This window comes from Cygnus atratus, chromosome 18 (assembly GCF_013377495.2).
Source record: "Cygnus atratus isolate AKBS03 ecotype Queensland, Australia chromosome 18, CAtr_DNAZoo_HiC_assembly, whole genome shotgun sequence".
Classification (NCBI taxonomy): domain Eukaryota; kingdom Metazoa; phylum Chordata; class Aves; order Anseriformes; family Anatidae; genus Cygnus; species Cygnus atratus.
Window position 1 is genome coordinate 6379016 of NC_066379.1, and position 17604 is coordinate 6396619.

General features: G+C 50.7%; 1 protein-coding gene across 1 annotated transcript in view; it reads left to right on the forward strand.

Moving 5' to 3' along the window:
• The window catches only part of ACSF2 (acyl-CoA synthetase family member 2), a 41826-nt gene continuing 24222 nt past the window's right edge, over positions 1 to 17604 (forward strand). The window contains exons 1-7 of the mRNA XM_035558890.2: positions 1 to 94; positions 8060 to 8255; positions 11954 to 12082; positions 13124 to 13177; positions 15185 to 15303; positions 15965 to 16127; positions 16557 to 16652. Of these exons, the coding sequence (XP_035414783.1) occupies positions 33 to 94; positions 8060 to 8255; positions 11954 to 12082; positions 13124 to 13177; positions 15185 to 15303; positions 15965 to 16127; positions 16557 to 16652 (819 nt within the window). The 5' untranslated portion in view covers positions 1 to 32. The remainder of the gene's footprint in view (positions 95 to 8059; positions 8256 to 11953; positions 12083 to 13123; positions 13178 to 15184; positions 15304 to 15964; positions 16128 to 16556; positions 16653 to 17604) is intronic.

Below are 17604 nucleotides of genomic sequence, written 5' to 3' on the forward strand. Positions count from 1 at the left end.
GCCACCGCCCGGCTCCCGGTGCCCCCGGACGCATGGCCACCGCCGCCCGGCTCGCAGCGCTGCCCCGCCGGGCGCTGCTCCTCCTGAGCGGCCGGTAGGGACGGGGGAGCGGGGGGCAGCGGGACGGGGGGGGGGCTGGAGGGGACAGGGGGCTGGAGGGGACCTGAGGGGCTGGAAGGGACCTGAGGGGGCTGGAAGGAGCTGGAAGGGACCTTAAGGGACCTGAGGGGGCTGGAAGGGACCTTAAGGGACCTGAGGAGGCTGGAAGGGACCTGAGGGGGCTGGAAGGAGCTGGAAGGGACCTTAAGGGACCTGAAGGGGCTGGAAGGGACGTGAGGGGGCTGGAAGGAGCTGGAAGGGACCTTAAGGGACCTGAAGGGGCTGGAAGGGACGTGAGGGGGCTGGAAGGAGCTGGAAGGGACCTTAAGGGACCTGAAGGGGCTGGAAGGGACGTGAGGGGGCTGGAAGGAGCTGGAAGGGACCTTAAGGGACCTGAGGGGGCTGGAAGGGACGTGAGGGGGCTGGAAGGAGCTGGAAGGGACCTTAAGGGACCTGAGGAGGCTGGAAGGGACCTGAGGAGGCTGGAAGGGACCTGAGGGGGCTGGAAGGAGCTGGAAGGGACCTTAAGGGACCTGAAGGGGCTGGAAGGGACCTTAAGGGACCTGAAGGGGCTGGAAGGGACGTGAGGGGGCTGGAAGGAGCTGGAAGGGACCTTAAGGGACCTGAAGGGGCTGGAAGGGACGTGAGGGGGCTGGAAGGAGCTGGAAGGGACCTTAAGGGACCTGAAGGGGCTGGAAGGGACGTGAGGGGGCTGGAAGGAGCTGGAAGGGACCTTAAGGGACCTGAGGGGGCTGGAAGGGACCTGAGGGGGCTGGAAGGAGCTGGAAGGGACCTTAAGGGACCTGAGGAGGCTGGAAGGGACCTGAGGAGGCTGGAAGGGACCTGAGGGGGCTGGAAGGAGCTGGAAGGGACCTTAAGGGACCTGAAGGGGCTGGAAGGGACCTTAAGGGACCTGAAGGGGCTGGAAGGGACGTGAGGGGGCTGGAAGGAGCTGGAAGGGACCTTAAGGGACCTGAAGGGGCTGGAAGGGACGTGAGGGGGCTGGAAGGAGCTGGAAGGGACCTTAAGGGACCTGAGGGGGCTGGAAGGGACCTGAGGGGGCTGGAAGGAGCTGGAAGGGACCTTAAGGGACCTGAGGAGGCTGGAAGGGACGTGAGGGGGCTGGAAGGAGCTGGAAGGGACCTTAAGGGACCTGAGGAGGCTGGAAGGGACCTGAGGGGGCTGGAAGGAGCTGGAAGGGACCTTAAGGGACCTGAGGGGGCTGGAAGGGACCTGAGGGGGCTGGAAGGGACCTGAGGGGGCTGGAAGGGACCTGAGGGGGCTGGAAGGAGCTGGAAGGGACCTGAGGGGGCTGGAAGGGACCTGAGGGGGCTGGAAGGAGCTGGAAGGGACCTTAAGGGACCTGAGGGGGCTGGAAGGGACTTATAAGGGGCAGTGATGCAAGGCGGGGTAGAGGGGACAGGGGATTTGGGGGTTTTCGCAGTGCAGAGAGGCCAGGTTCAGCTCGGGGTGCTGGGGGTTTCCTCTAAGTGCGTGTCACTGTCCTTTGGCTTCCCTATAACCCCCCCCAATGCGGCAGGAGACGGGGCCTGACCTGGGGGGGACACCAGGGGCAGGGATGAGCGCAGCACAGCGTGCAGAGGGATGGGAGCGTGTGCCCAGGGCTGGGTTGCTGTGCAGCAGCTTCCATCGGGCTGCAGCAGCAGGAGATGTACCCAACGGCTTCTCCTCTTCCCCCAGCACCCTGACCTGAGGGCATGACATGAGGGCAGCGTCCCTGTCGGCACCGGGGCCGTGCAGAGGCTGCTGCGTGGGCAGGGTGGTGAGAGGCAACGTGGTGCCAGCCGGTCCTTGGCACCGAGGAGCTCTGGAGCCTGGCCAGTAATTGCTTTTGTTCATCGCTGCCTTCCCAAGAGCAAGTTCTTGGGAAAAAACAGCAAAAGGGAAAGCAACTGGTTTGGAGAGGGGCTTGGAAACATTAGTAGAAATTCAGAAAGTAATCCTCCCTCGGAGGCATGGCTGTCAGCGAGTAGCTCCACAAGGGGCAGCTCTTGCTTTTCACACGTGAGGTCCAGGTGTTTCCTTTCAGCTGGGTTCAGAGAGGGAGTGAGGCAGTGCTGGGGCCAGGACTGCAGCCTCGAAACTCCTTCGTAAGAAACGGGGTCAGAAGAGAAGCAGGACAAAGTTTGTTGCAGTTTGGGCTCCAGACTAGAATTTCAAGTGGAACTGAGGGGCGGGAGCCCAAAGCAGTGGGATGCAAAGCAAATTTAAAGGAGTAAACTCCTTCTAGTCACATAAACGTTTCTTAAATTCTGCTGTTAGCATTAGGCAGTACTTATCCTTTTGGCAGGAAGAGGGCAGAAGGGAAAGAGGCATGTATTCCTCTGTCTGAAAAATGTATTCTGCTGTCTGATGGAATTGGAATCTGAGGACTCCGTTAAAGCTCTAGAGACTATCATTCCTCGAGCTAAAACAAACAAAAAATAAGCAGTAATCAAAACCCCATTAACTCCATAGTCAAAAGAGTTGTTTTAAAGAGCAAAGACGAGGTAAGGCATTGCAGGGCAGAGTTAGCTTTCACCACCCTTTTATTGCGGTCGCGTTACGTAAAAGACCCCAAACTTGTTGTTTTGGGGAGATGATCGTGGTCGACTTTCCAGAACAAAGGAGCTGGCTGAGGAGTCCGTGAACCTCTCCAAACGTGACCTCTGTAGTCAGGTTCAATTTCAGGCCACGGGAGGGCAGAACCTTTTATATAGGTGCAGGGGGAATGTCACAGGTCAGGGCAACGTCCTTCCCGGTTGCGAAGCAGGAGCTTTTTGTGTACTCCCTGCAGTGGGATAAATGGTTACGCTGATGCCTCTGCCCCATGCTGCTCTTCTGATAATTTCTATAGAGACAGGAAGAGTTAAAGGTGAAAAATGAAGCCGCTTATCTTCTGTCAACAACGATAAAATGTTAGCCGAGGCTATTCATACATAGCCCCTAAGATTAGCCAAGAGCGCTTTATTAAGTTTGATGGCTTCTGCTGGTCATGGCCGGGCAGGAGTGCCAGGATTCATCTGCCAGGATTCAGCTGCTTGCCTTCCTTCCACGCACGCCAAGGAGGGAGGCGCTTTTTCCCCAGGTCTCCGTTCAGTTACACTGCCGAACTCTGAAGTTCCTAGAGCTGGGAGCAGCCTGGAGATGAGTTTGGCTCGTTTGCAGCTCTGCAGGCCGTTTGCTGCTGGAATGCGTTGCGAAAAGAAGGCACGCACTCTCCAGGAGTAGTGTTTATCAGCATGCTGAAACCCAAGAGCACGTGGAGTTTATTTGCTCTCCTCCAGCTGAGGCAGGGAAATGAGAGCTGCCGTAAGATCAGAGCGGGGGCCCACCAGGCTTGTTTTATCTCCAGCAGTGCCAGCTGTTTCACAGGAGAAGGTGGAGGGCGAATTATTTGTCTTCTGTAACAAAGACGAACAAAACAAATATTTCTAAATCCTTTGGACCCCTCTATGTGGAGGCCTCTCGAAGCGTTCTTTCAGTTTAACACTGGCTGTTGGTTACAGGTTGGTTATAGCACCTTTTTCACTGGTAATTAACGTGTCTGCCTTGCTCCTGCCATGCTGGGCTCCCAGGGCTTCCAGAACACTGTTTTACTTTGTCCCACACCTCTCACTTTTTGCCACGGCCAAGAAACGCGTGATACAGAAATGCTGACGCGCTTGCAACGTCAGACTGGAATTCAGGGAACTCAAACTAAATGACTGCTGTGAATTTTGCGTCTTTAATGTTTTTGTAGAGGCCACGTGAGGAAGCGCTTTGAGAAGAGGTAGTGGCTCTGGGTTATGGGCATGAGGCATCTTAGACCCTAATTTTAAAGCTGCAAGTGCGTTTGAGGGTGTGAACGCTTGGGACTTGTGAGAATGAGCTGTGCGTGTTTTCGCACTGAGGCTAACCATTGGCTTTTTCACAGAAGGATTTTAAAGTGCAGGGCTTTATAAAGAAATCTTTCCCTGGCCCTTGACATTCTTTCATCCCCGCATTTGGGGGTGGGGAGGGAGCTGGAGCTGTGGGGACTGGAGGAGGAGCCGTTGTTTGGCTCTGGCTTTGCATGTAATGAGTGAGGATCAGGCCCTTAAACTTTCCTGCGCTTCGGAGGGACTACAGGAGGGACTTTCAGTGTCTGCACGAAGAAAAAAAAAACTGTCACATATGTAGGGTGAATTTCTGCTTGCCGGGAGGTCAGAGGAACCCTTTGGCTCTTCAGGCCTGGAAAAAAAGGAGAGAGTAAGACCGGGAGGCCTGGCCTGTTTTGTGCTTTGTCAGGTCCTGCCGGTGTAAAATTCTCCCTCCTCACTGCCAGTGGTAGAGGGCTCTGCAAGGAGCTTGGGAGAGCAAGAAGGCTGGCTGCAGAAAGCACGAGGCTGCTTCAGCTGGAGGCTCTGCATTTGGACTGAATTTTCTCACTTTTTTTTTTTTTCTATCTTAAGTCTTTTTTTTTTTTTGTCAGTCACACGCTAGGGAAACATGTCAGACCAACTTTCTTTTTTCCTTTTTTTTCCCCTACCAATTAGTAACGCTTCCCTCGGCCTGTGTCCCAAGAGGAACCGCGCGGCTGATGAAATGCTTCTGTTTACTTGCTCCCAGCCCAGCAAAGCCCTGAGCCCTCAGCCCGCCCAGCTCGAGGTGAGCTCCGGGGGGGCGCTTGGTGAAAGGGCTCGTGCGCAGCCAGGTCAGCGTTTGCTCTCTGACCCCCAGCCTCTTCTTCCCTTTCCAGGCTGCCTGAGGGAGCTGCGCACAGGAGGGAGCAGCTCCTCTCTGTGCTGCAGCTGCCTGGCAGTGGAAGTGTGTTCAGGGACAGGTTCTGCTTCCACTGCAGCTGGAGGCGACCTGGCTTCAGAGAGGTGAGAAGGTAGTGCTCTCCAGTAAACGTCTTTGCAAACAGGTCGTGGTTTCCTCCTCCAGTGCCCCAGAAAGTGGGGCGGCTCCTCTAAAACCACTCCCCAGCAGCGTGACAAGGGCTTACCTGGTCACCGTTTCCACCGGCGAATGACAGTGGCTGCGGTGGTTTTTATTGCTTTCCTCGGAACATTCTTCCTTCCCTTGCGTTAGGGAGAGATTTCTCAACCTTTATAAAAGGCTTTTGTTCTTCAGAGCTCTCTTTCATCTCCTGGTTTTTATGCTTGCCTTGCCCAGGAGCTTTCAAACAAGAGAAGATAATTCTCTTTAACGTTTGCTTGATTGTGTCCTCCCTTCTCCTTCTCTGGCGACCCTTGTGCAGCCTTAGTGTAAACTGCCCTACCAGACTGCTAGAAATGGCTGCCCGAGTAGAGTGGGAGCTGCGCAGCTCCCCATCGCCGAAAAGGAACGTGGAGGGAGGTTCGGTTATCCGCTGAGCCCGCAGAGCAGAACCCCCCCCTCGAGGCTAAAAGCTTGTTTTGTGCTCACCCCTTAGAGGAAGCAGCTACACGCTGCTGCTTGTTTCTCGTGGGCAGGAAGACAAATCTGGTGGAGTAAATAGCACCAAGTCTTCGCAGAATGTTGATACAATTGTACCCAGTCATGCTGTTATTTCAGGCGGATCTGTTTTTTTCTCCCACAGATCTGCCCCACACCTGCAAACACAGGACATTGCCTCAGCACCGTGCACCCCAAATGTGTTCCCTGACCCTGTCCTTCCCGGTTATTTAAATCAGGAACAGAGAAGCTGAGAGCCTGGAGGAAAGCAGGGAAGAAGTGAGGACAGAGGCAAGAGAGCCCAGGGAGGCCTGCAGTGTGCTGGGGGGCTGCTTGGGTGGAGGAAGGCTCAGAGCAGGAGCAGGTGGCGAGAAAGCAGGGAGAAGAGCGGCAGCACCTGGATCTCTGAGAGCTGCGGTTCCAGCGGAGGCTGCAGCTTTTCCACTGAGCGAGGCAGCTGGTGATCAGACCTCAGGGAAAGCCAAAATGATTTTAAAACGCTTTTCCCACTGCCCTGCCCACATCGTATCGGTGCCTCCCCTACCTATATTTTCTCTCCAGTTTGGCCTCACATACAGTTTCTCTGCGCTCCTCTCAAGTACTCTGTCGTGCCATTTCCGCCGAGGTTCTCTCTGCTGGAACACCTCCCATGTTGTCCTCCCTCCCCGGTGTCGTGGTGGGTGTAGCCTCCTCTACCCTGCAAGCCTGCTTTATTAGCTTTGCAGCTCTCTCCCCTCATCCATCTGGTAGCTCCTCGTTTTATTGATGCTGTCTTCAGGACCATAAACTCTCTCTAGTGTAGTTCACAGAGACAGTGAAGTGCGCGCAGCCCACTTAGCAGTGTAAACACAGACCAGTACTTCGCCAGCTCCTCTCGGTTACAGCTCAACTTCTTTGAACTCTTCCAAGCCGTTTTTATTCTGTAAGATGAGAATTTCCTGTTCTCTGCAGACCTTCTCAGGGAAGGTTAAGATGACATAACTCTGACTTTAAGTTTCACTTTCTCAGTCGTCGGCTCTTTCCAGCCGAGGGAAGCCAGTCTGGAGAATTCTCCTCCACACAGTTCCTACTGTATACCTTCCGAGTTATTTGCACTTTTTAATATTGTAGAAAGATCAAAACCAGTTGCAGTCTCAGTAAACCGCAAAATCAATAAGCTGTCCAGATGTTTAGAGATGTCTGAAGCAGTTTTCTTTGTTGCCCTAAGGGGGGCAAAGGAGGAAATGCAAAACCCTGTGCTTGAGGGGGAACAACCTCAGGCACCAGGGCATGCTGGAGGCCACCCAGCTGGAAAGCAGCTTGGTAGAAAAGGCCCTGGGGGGTCCTGGTGGACACCAAGTTGAACGTGAGCCAGAAATGTGCACTTGCTGCCAGGAAGGCTAACGATATCCTGAACTGCCTTAGGCAAAGCATTTCCAGCAGGCTGAGGGCGGGGATCCCTCACTGTTCAGCGCTGCTGAGGCCACGTCTGGAGTGCTGGGTCCAGTTCTGGGCTCCTCGGTCCAGGGGAAACGTGGAGCTCCTGGAGAGAGCCCGAGGAGGGGTGGGAGTGGAGCTTCTCTCTCAGGAGGAGTCTGTGCGAGCCGGCACTGTTCAGCCTGGAGCGGGAAGGCTCGGGGGGATGCCATCGATGTATCTAAGTACCTGAAGGGAGGCTGCAAAGAGGACAGAGCCGGACTTATTTCTGTGGTGCCCAGCACCAGGAGAAGAGGCAGCGGGCACAAAGTGAAACGCAGGAGGTTCCTCTGGATGTCGGGAAACCTTCCTTTACCGTGAGGGTGACCAAGCACTGGCACAAGTTGCCCAGGGAGGTCGTGGAGTCTCCATCCTCAGCCACATTCAAAAGCTGCCTGGACGTGGTCCTGGGCAGCCAGCGCTGGGTGGTTCTGTTGGGCAGGAGGCTGGAGCAGGTGACGTCCGGAGGTCCGCGCCAGCCTCAGCTCTTCTGTGATCCTGTGATTCTCTAATAGGTGACTGCTGAAATGCTGTTGGAGCTGATGCAAAGCAAGAGCTCCCTGCTTACCTCAGTGGGATGCACTGTTTGCACCTCCTGAGAGTGAGCCCTTGAGCTCTGGGGAGGAGAAAAAAAAACAACAAACACACACCTTGCACCTTTGTCTGGTGATTCAGTTTGGCGTTTTATGGTCCTTCATCGGGGTGGAGCTCAAGACTGAGAAACTGAGGCTGGAACAGCGCAAGGAAAGGCTATAAAGATCACGCAGGGATGAACTGCCAAGGCTTTTAACCCTCATACATAAACTCCTGGTACTGCAGGCAAATTGATAGTCCTTGCAGACAGGGAGGATTGTGTTGATGGATTATATTAAAAAAAAAAAAAAATGCACTCTTTTGTAACCAGAGCCCTGCTCTGAACCGTGTGGTTTAGGAATCATTTGGGTCTTAGATTACAACGTTACAAAGTCGGTGAGGTAAGCTGGGATTATCACCTCAGTGAGGAGGCAGTGTAACGTGGGATGGCTCCCTAAGGAGAGCTCTGGGGGTCTGTGACAGCAGAGAGAACCCTGCTGGCATCTCTTTCATACCTTCTTTTCCTTCACAGTGCCCTGCACACAAGGAGACCCGCTGCATCCCAGCGGGCGACCAACAGCTATGTCCAAGGGACCGTAGACATTCCGCTTCTAAACAAAACCGTGGGCCAGTGCCTGGACGAGACGGCTGAGCGCTTTCCCGACCGTGAGGCCTTCGTCTTCTTCCAAGATGGGGTTCGGAAAACGTTTGCTCAGTTCAAAGAGGAGGTGAGTGTCTGCTTCGCCTGTCAGAGAGCCCAAACAGACAGATACTGGCAGCAACAGGTACGGTGGAGAAATCAGAACTGGCTTCATCCGTTAGCTCAGCAGTGAGGTTTGTCCTGTGTGCATCTCTGGCCTGGCCCCGAGCCCACAGTAACAGCATGTCCTGGGTGAACGCGTGAGGGCCGTGTGCTGCCTTCGTCCTTCTGAGTCATGCCATGTAAAATGCTTACTTAACATCTCAGAAAGAACTTTTGTATTTAACACGTCAGATAGCGGCTGGAATTGTTATGGGCTGAGTCACGACGTTTCTGTCACCCCGAGTAGGCTCCAGCTCTCGTGTTAGTCGCTCTGCTCTGACTTTCAGAGGTCCTGAGCGTGTAGGTATTTCTAGTCCCAGCACGAATGCAACCGTGAGCAAAGTCAAGGACTTTGTCTTAACATAATACACAAAAACGCGTGGGTGTATCGGTGTATCTGTGTGCGCACACCTACAGGTGTGTGTTTGTGTGTTCTGAAGGAAGGGCAACGTCTCCAGACATCAGAAGTTTCCACTAAATGTATGATAAGATCTTGGGTAGGAGGAAATGCTTTTCAGGTTTGCTAGCATTTTGTTTAAATCCATTCGGATAAATAATATTAACAGTAGCCCTATTTTGGCTGGGATAGAGCTCGTTTTGTTCCCGGTACTGGTGTGGTGCCGTGTTTGGGATTTAGGCTGAGAATCACACTGGTAGCACCCCGATGGCTCGGCTGCTGCTGAGCAGTGCTCACGCGGAGCCAAGGGCTTTGGGCTCCTCGTGCTGCCCTGCCAGCGAGGAGCCCGGGGGTGCCCCAGGAGCCGGGAGGGGACACAGGCGGGCCAGCTGACCTGGGCTGCTCAGGGGGATGTTCCCCACCACGGCCTCAGGGCTCAACCCTGAAACTGGGGGGGCTGCTGTCGCTTGGGGACAGGCTGGGTGTCTTTCAGAGGGTGCTGAGCAATGTCATCGTGCATCACTTGTTGGTTTTTTTTTAATTCTTTTTTTCCCCCCCCTTTTTTTTTTAATTAAACCACCCTTTTATGAAACTGCCTCTCCACCCACGAGTTCCTGCCCGTGCACCCCTTTCCGATTCTCTCCCCCATCCCACTGGGAGAGGAGTGAGCAAACGGCTGCGTGGTGCTGAGCTGCCTGCCGGGTTAAACCACAACAGTCCTTTTGGCACCTAGCGTGGGTTGCAAAGGGTTGGGATAATGGCAGGTCTGACCAGAGTGTGTTAGAGAGAACAAACTTGTTTATAATTTGCTATAATTATATTTGTTTAATGGTTGCTGGCCACAAGGCTGATTTATTTGCTCTCAAAGTTTGCTGTCAGAGCTGTGTGAGGTAACCCCTTCCTTGCTGGACGTGCTTCCTGTTTCGCTGTTTGTCATTGCTTTAAGGTGGCTTTTGGTTTTATCGCTTTGCTGTACTGTGTAGCATTGGCTTACGAGACGATAAAAGTACCGGTTGTGAGCCTAATCTGGTATTTGCACTCAGCATTTCCGTCATCTTCTTGCTTTGAGAACCGTTTCTTGGAAACTATTAAACATTTTCCCTTTTCTCCTCGGAGAGCCAGTCAGTGGGGGAGATGAGGGAGGACACTCTCCCCTTCCTCTTCCCCTCCACAATAATAGCTCTCAAGAATTTTGAATATCCCGTGGCTGTTCAAACCAGCATATTGCTTTGTCTCCTGATTGTGGTTCTGGTTTTGTCTAAGGTTAAACAGCTGTTTAAGAATATCCTGCCCTGAGGCAGGGCAGTTATGGGTGACGAGGTGTGTGGGAAGACATGGGCAGGTATTTAGCACAGCTGTCATTGTCACCTGCGATGGTTTTGGACTTCCCGTGAACAAGTGTGGAATCTGGAGAAAAAAAAAAAAGGAATCTTTACCAAAGGTATGCCCTGCCCCCGGCAATGCCAGAGATTTACAGCTTGCCCCACTGTGCCGGGTCTGGTGTGCACCTATCAAATGTTAGTCAGCGCCATCGAGCACCCTCAGGGGGAAGAGAATGCCTCTAGTTCTGATCCAGCCCCTGCAACACGTGCTGCGGCAGAAGCAGAGAGCCAGCTCGTGCCGAAATCTGTTGTCCCTAAATTCAGGAAGAAACAATGGAAGCGGAAGTCGTCTGGTTTGGTAAGGAAAGAAACTTATCCTAGGGTGAGCTGCGAGATCTGTGAGAAGATTTCAGCCGTCGTCCAGGCGAGCACATTGTCACCTGGCTGCTGCGGTGCTGGGACAACGGGGCCAGTAGCCTGGAGTGAAAGGGCGGCTGGGATCCCGTTCTAGGGAAGGAGGCATTGACAAGGCAGCTGGAAAAGGGGCAAAGCCCTCACGCTCTGGAGGTGACTCCCGTCAGGCGTGAAGGAAAGGCATCCCCTCAGGGAAGGTGTGCCTTGTCACCCAGGCACGTGCACCGCCATGGAGAGGGGCATCCAGCACCCCAGGGAGCTCGCCGTGCTGGAGGTGATTTGCGGTGACCTGGACGATGACCGGAGGTCCAGATGAAGTCAACTGCAAGTGATCCGTGTGGCAGAACGTTGTGTGGAGCTCACCATTGTCGTGCACCAGCTTGCTGGCAGTAATGACCTGGAAAGATGGAGAGGAACCAACGGCAGCTGCGCTGGCTGGCCAACACCGGCAGTACAAAGGAAGTCTCCCTGCGGGCCTGCATTTTGGCTGTGGAGAACCTGGTTCAGCAGCTTGAAGAGAGACGGAATGTCTTTTCACCCGCCCACATGGACCAGTGTCTCAACTATTAGGAGTAAGTGTTCCTCTGCTCAAGAGAGAGTATGTAGTGGGCAACACCACGTGCCACCCTGTGGTTTTACCCGTGTGACCGCGGGGAGGACGTTTGCAGAAGTGAAGGCTGTCCGGCTGCCTTTGGATACTGCTGAGCAAGTAAGCGGCCAGTGCTCTGTGTCTGTCATGGGACAGGCTCCCCAGGGCAGTGGTCGCGGCACCGAGCCTGCCGGAGTTGAAGAAGCATTGGGCAATGCTCTCAGAAATACGGCTTGCTTTTGGGGTGGTCTCGTGTGGAGCCAGGAGGTGGGCTCAATGATCCTCGTGGGTCCCTTCCGTCTCAGGGCATTCTGTGATTCCGTGACACTGACTCAGCTTACGGCAATGGAAGCAGAGCAAAAGCAGCACAGAAGCAAACCCCTCTGGGCTGGCACACCGGGGGAAGATGCTGCTGTCTGCCCTACCAGAGAGGCTTTTAACCACTTGGCTTGCTTGACTGCAGTGCACGCTTCACATCCGTGGGTAACGTGTGCAGTGGGGTCGATGGTCAGGATCACCCCTCGATCACAAGCCCATCTGAGTGTTGTGTCTCTTCCCTGACGGCCCGAGGTGCCCTGGGCCCACCAAGCTATAAATAACTCACCTTTATGTTGCCATATCCACCTGAGCCATTTCAGTTCTAGCGCCCTGATCCTCCTCCTGGCAGTTTTGATGTTTTTCAGTGGCGTGAGTCAGGTAGGTGAGCATCCACGTAATGTACTTTTACAATCAGAATACGATCTCGCTGCAGCAGTAAGCTGACAGACTGCGCAGCAGAGGCATGTTCTGTCTGATTTCAGTTGCAAAGATGATGGTTCTTCCCCAAAAAGTAGTGCCTGGAAATGAATATCCCCTGATGCGTGCTGTTTGAGATCCTCAGGCACTTGTCTTGTATTTTACAGGTGGACCAAGCAGCAGCTGGACTTCTGGCTCTTGGCCTGAAGAAGGGAGACCGGCTAGGAATGTGGGGTCCCAATAAATACGAGTGGGTTCTCATGCAGTTTGCAACTGCCCAGGCAGGAATCATCCTGGTAAGTCTTACTGAGTCTGAGCGTCTGGGTTTTTAGCGGTGTATTGAGAAAGGAAACGGAGACAAAGAAGCAATAAGTTATGCTGGAGAGAAAAGTTTGCTGTCTGACGTGTTCTCCGTGCTCTCACCCAGCATGATAGCTCTTAACTGAAACCGGTATTTAAACAAGATCTGTGCAGCCCTCTGCATGTCTTCTGCTCTGCAGGAAAGCAGACTACAGAGCTGAGAGGAAGGAGCAGAAAGAAGTGAACTGCTGTGAAATGGCTTGCAGTAAACAATTATAGATGGAAACATGCTTGCCTTTAGGACCATTTTTATGTTACATGCTGTTGTCCTAAACAGCTATCGGTTATTTATGTCCCTCCTAAATAGGCCCTGTATTGCTTCATGGTGCAAAGGCTCACTTAAAAATTGAGCCCAACCCCAAATTTTCATTTGATTGTACAACCTGGCACATTAATCAGAACGTGTCTTATTTCTACGCTGCTCTGTGGCAAGGATTGTACCCCATCTGGTATGTTTACTTCAACACTGTTCATCTTAGTGTCTGCCAAGAAACAGTAATGGGATGCCTGAGCATGGCTCAGTGGGAACCTGGTGGTCAGCTCAGCTCCAGTGGCCAATACTGCCTCTGTTGAGAGCTGTACAAATGAAAGCTGATATTTTGCTGGTTGTCCATTAAGAAATTTGAATTGTCCTCGAGTTTTGAACATCTTTAGTTTAGCGTATTTAGCGTATTAGCCTGGCAGAAAGGAGTCCTGTTTCTGTTCTTAAACTGTTGTGGCTATCTGACCTCACATAAATCTTTCCTCTGTATTTTTTTTTTTGCTTCACTTGTCTTTCATGCAAACATGGGATTCAGCTTGCTTTTCTAATGAACGTGAAATCCTTGTGGTGGTGAGCTCTTAATTCTGCGTCTCAGACAGGAGAGGCTTTGACTGTGACTTGTCCCTGGGAGAACTTTCCTATTGGAGTATGTGTTAGGGAAGAGGGTTTTCAAGGCAGGGATAACTGATTAACTTTCTTGTTTCTCCCTCTTCAGGTATCTGTGAATCCCGCCTATCAGGCCCTTGAGCTGGAGTTTGTCATCAGGAAGGTTTGTGTGGCGCTTGCTGTTATTGCTGCTTGATTTGTTACGAGAGATCATAAAAGCAGCACTCTGTTAAAGGGGAGAGTAGGGGCACAGTACGGAGGTAAACTTCTAGTTAAGCACTTCAGTACATCAGGAAGAGGTAGGGAGAGCTGGGCAGAGAATTGGGCTGGTGGTGACCGTGCAAAGGGAACACCACCGCAGTGACCATGTGGATGACACTGCAGGTTAGTGGTCACATTTGTTGCTGTTCTCTGGCTGCCACTTGATCCATTTAATAAAAGACTTCTGCATTCGTCTTAAGTTTACCTTTCCTGGCTGTTTATGACTTTAATTCTGTACAACTCTCCTGAAGTGTCAGTATTTTCTTTGTTTTCCAGTAGGACTTAGCTTTTGTTTTCCTTTCTAGCTATTTGTGTCAGATTCTGCTCTGATTTTCTCCTCTAGTGTAAACCTGAAGTGTTGAAGGGGTGAGAGCAGAATGTGCTTCAGCTTCGCGGGGAATTACTCCTGTCTCACCCTTGCAGGTTTTCTAGTTTTCCTAGCTTTCCTGTGTGCCATTGGCACTGAGGTCTCTGAGTTTCTTCACCGCTGCTAATTATTTGATCGTATTTGTTTCTTTGCACTATGAAAACCCTGAGGATTTTTCAGCTTTGCCTGTTGGATCATGTCAGCTTGTGCAGTCCCCTTCTTGCTACGTCAGGTTCCCCCTCCAGTGTATAGAGGAACAAATACCGAATAATAACCATTCTTCCTCCGATTGCTGCTGTTGAATTTCCAGGACTTTGTAAAAGTGAGCTGATGATGGCTTTCGTATGACAGGTCCTTTGAAAAAGGGTCTGCTGCCTTTTAGTTGACATCGAGTAGGAGGTGCCTGACTAAAGGCCCTTTTCTCATATAGCGTCTGCCTTGCTCTCTCTCCTCACATAGCATCTGTTTTGCAAAGCTAGTTATATCAGAATAGTAGTTTGAAGTGACTAATAGTGAAAAGTTACAAAGCCCCAAAACATCCCAGAAAAGACCCGGTCCCCTGGGTTCCAGGCAGACTGTTCCATAAATTGAGCAAATGTTTGCCTTCCTTTCTGACACACCCCAGAGGGTATTTAAGAATAACTTATTGGCCTAGCCTTGGTCGCTTTATTTCATGGACCCTGGGAAAATAATGAAAACAGCCAAGTAAAAAATTTACGTAGATAGTTTATTTGACAAGAATGGATTCCTGGAAGATGAAAACAATTTGCAAATCTGGCTCAAATTCAGCAGACCACATCTGTTGAAAAATAAGTATAAATTCTTGGAATAATTAAAGGGCTTTGTTTCAGGATTATGTAAATGTAAAGGTTGAATGAAAAATATTTTAATTTTCAAAACAGCTGACACTTTAAAAAGAGGTGGAAAAAGCTTTGGAAACTGTATACCTTATGAAAAACAAAAAACAAAACCAAACCCTTGGCTTGAACTGAGAAGCAGTCTTTAGGTTCCCTTGTTTTTCCAAGGTTCCTCAAACATCTTCTTTTCAGATCAACTCAAATGATTTTTTTTTCATATTTTGGGACTGGGTTTTTTTTGTTAGTGTTGGGACTCCAAATCTGAAAAATCAGTCATTGGCCTTGTGCAATGCAACGAACAGCGCGGATCCTTAGCGAACAGGGTAACCTCGGGCTGCAGTTCCGCTTCTTGCCCAACAGAAAATGAACACCCAGCTGTGAGAGGGTGGCTGCTGTACCTTCACTCTGCAAAGAACTATTACATGTTCTTCAATGGATCTTTAACCTTCCGTGCCACAGCTCTGACTAGGAAGGTGTGAAAAAGCTCCAGGCTTAGTCCGGAGAGTCAGTTCACGTGCTTACAGAAAGCAGCCATGGAGAAAATCCCCGTGAAGTGTTAATGGCTAACTCCTGCTGCGTGGGGTCACAGGGCTGTGCACATTCTTGCATCAGTGGTGACTGCTCTTTACCATGTCCTGAAATCAACCCAGTATGACTTCTTATGAGTGTCTGTCTCCCTTCACAGGTTGGCTGTAAGGCACTGGTGTTTCCTACTCAATTTAAATCACAGAAATACTATGATATTCTAAAGCAGTCATGTCCTGAGCTAGAAAATTCCAGTCCAGGGGGAATAAAGAGTAAAAGGTGAGTTAGGAACATCTGGTATTTTTTCAATGACCTCACAGCTGTGTCCTGCCTCGTGTTCTCTCATTTACACATCACAAGCTCTAGAGGAGGAAGGAGCTGTGCAGAGAGCTCTCTTTTTAGCATTTTAGGTACTGATGCGGGAAGCTTGCAACAACTTTGTGGACCTGTGCTGGAGCAGGAAGGAAACAGCACACTCAGGAAGCCTGTCCTCCAGCACTCCCCTGCAGGAACCGCCTCAGGCAGAGCTAAAGCAATTCCTAGAGCTCCTGAAAAACCCAGGTCCCCCTGCTTACTGAGTTGAGAGGGATCCCAGACAGGTGGCTGATAACATCTTGACATCGCTATTCCTTCCCTGTTTGGGCTTTGGCTGTCATTGCCAGCAATTAAAGTGGCTCTTGGTGGCTCACATGGACATCCTGCACATGATTCCTCCCCTCTAAACCAGATTTCAGATTTAGAAACGGGCTTAAGACTCCTCGAATACATGTGCCCTTTGTGAACTGCTCTAGTATACTTCTCTTTCTTGTGGTCTGATAATTTGGTCTCATCTGAAAAGAACGGGTTAGGCTGTCCTGGAAGTTTGCCCCAACTAGCATACGACTATCCAGACAGTTTTCTTCTCTCCTGTTATTGTTGATGGTGTGTGTCTTCCTGCCAGGCTACCTGACTTATCTGTCGTCATTGTGGTGGACTCCAAGCTGCCTGGCACCTTCCACATGAACGACGTGATGCAGGCTGGGGACAGCAGCCACGTGAAGCAGTTAAGAGCCTTACAGCAGACCCTGTCCTGCAACGAGCCCATCAACATTCAGTTCACTTCAGTAAGTGCTTCTGTCTGCTCCGTGACTTGTGCTTGGGTTCCTAAGTGGGGAAGACAGAGAAAACTGTGTGAGGTGCTGAGCATCGTGTTTCCTTCTGCACTCTTAGACCAAGCCCTGGTTCTCTCTTTTTCCAGCCTTCTGCTGTAGGATGGAGAGAGCGTTCTAGAATTGTTCCCATTCTACTTCTATTCTTCCTGCTCATCCCTTTGTCAAGAGGTGTTCTGGGAATTTGTCCAGCTGTAGCTGGGCCACTTTTCTCTTGCCTGGTTTGGGACTGAGATGCTGGTAAAGAAAGAGAGTCTCTCTGGTCAGAATGGAGAATGAAGTGAAAGATCACCCCAGAATCTTTGCCTGGTAAATTGCCCCAAAGAACGCACGTACCTCAGCCTCTAAAAAGGTGACTTCATTGCAGAATGTTCTGTCTTTCAGGGGACAACAGGAAGCCCCAAAGGAGCCACCCTCTCTCATAGGAACATTGTGAATAATGGCAATTTGATTGGCATGAGACTGGGGATCACAGAGCAGGTGGGTCTCCTTGGGAACGCAGGGCTAGGATGGTCTCCCTGTGCGGAGAGAGTTGGTGCTTGCTCAGCAGAAGGGCAGGATGCTTTGCCACAACTGATACTGAGGGATACTGAGTCACTAACGAGGTGCTGGGCAAGCTTGGGAAGTGTAAACTCTCAGAAGGCTAAGTTTGTTCTAACAAAAACGGTTCATGCTTTTCAGGTCACCTTCCTTACATCCAGCAGATGGAAGGACCGTTCTGTGTTCTTCCTACATAACGCTGTTATTTTCAGTGGAGTTTCATTGAAGTTGCATTTTAGTTTCATGTGAAGTTTTTTTGGAGGAAAAAAAAAAAAGGCATTTTTGTGGGGGGAAAAAAAGTGAATCGCTTCTCATTTTGGTGAATACTCATTTCAAACAACTACAAGGCTCTAGATGCCAGCTTTGAATTCTGTTGAACGAGGTTTTAATGTATTTTACATGGCTTCATTCATGTCACGTGTACAGCCGTGGTACTCTTTTCAGGATATGACCTTGTTGAAGTTCTCTATTTTTAGCTCCTCTTAAAAATCATTAAAGGCAAATATTTTCTTTTGAAGTTCTGAAGCAGTTATTTCTCACGCAACAGCTTTAATTGAAAAAAAAAAAAATAGATGGGTTGTTTCAGTCAGCATTCAGAGCTTTTGGTGTTTTTAAAAACAAAATAAAATTAAAAATATGGGCCAAGTCCTGCATGATATTTCATAGCTCTACCACTGTTCTCTTTTGGCATATTGTAAAGTAACATGTAAGCAATACCCGACCAAAAAGTCCAGCAGAGACGAGACATTGCAGAATTCCAGAATTAAATTTTGATGTGAAAAATTTCCTAAACTAATTTTAATTAAAGGCAAGAAGCATCAGAGTAGCGTTTTCATCCAGATGAATGTCAGATTTCCAGCAAGTTTTTAGATGAACGGAGGAAGTTGCTCTG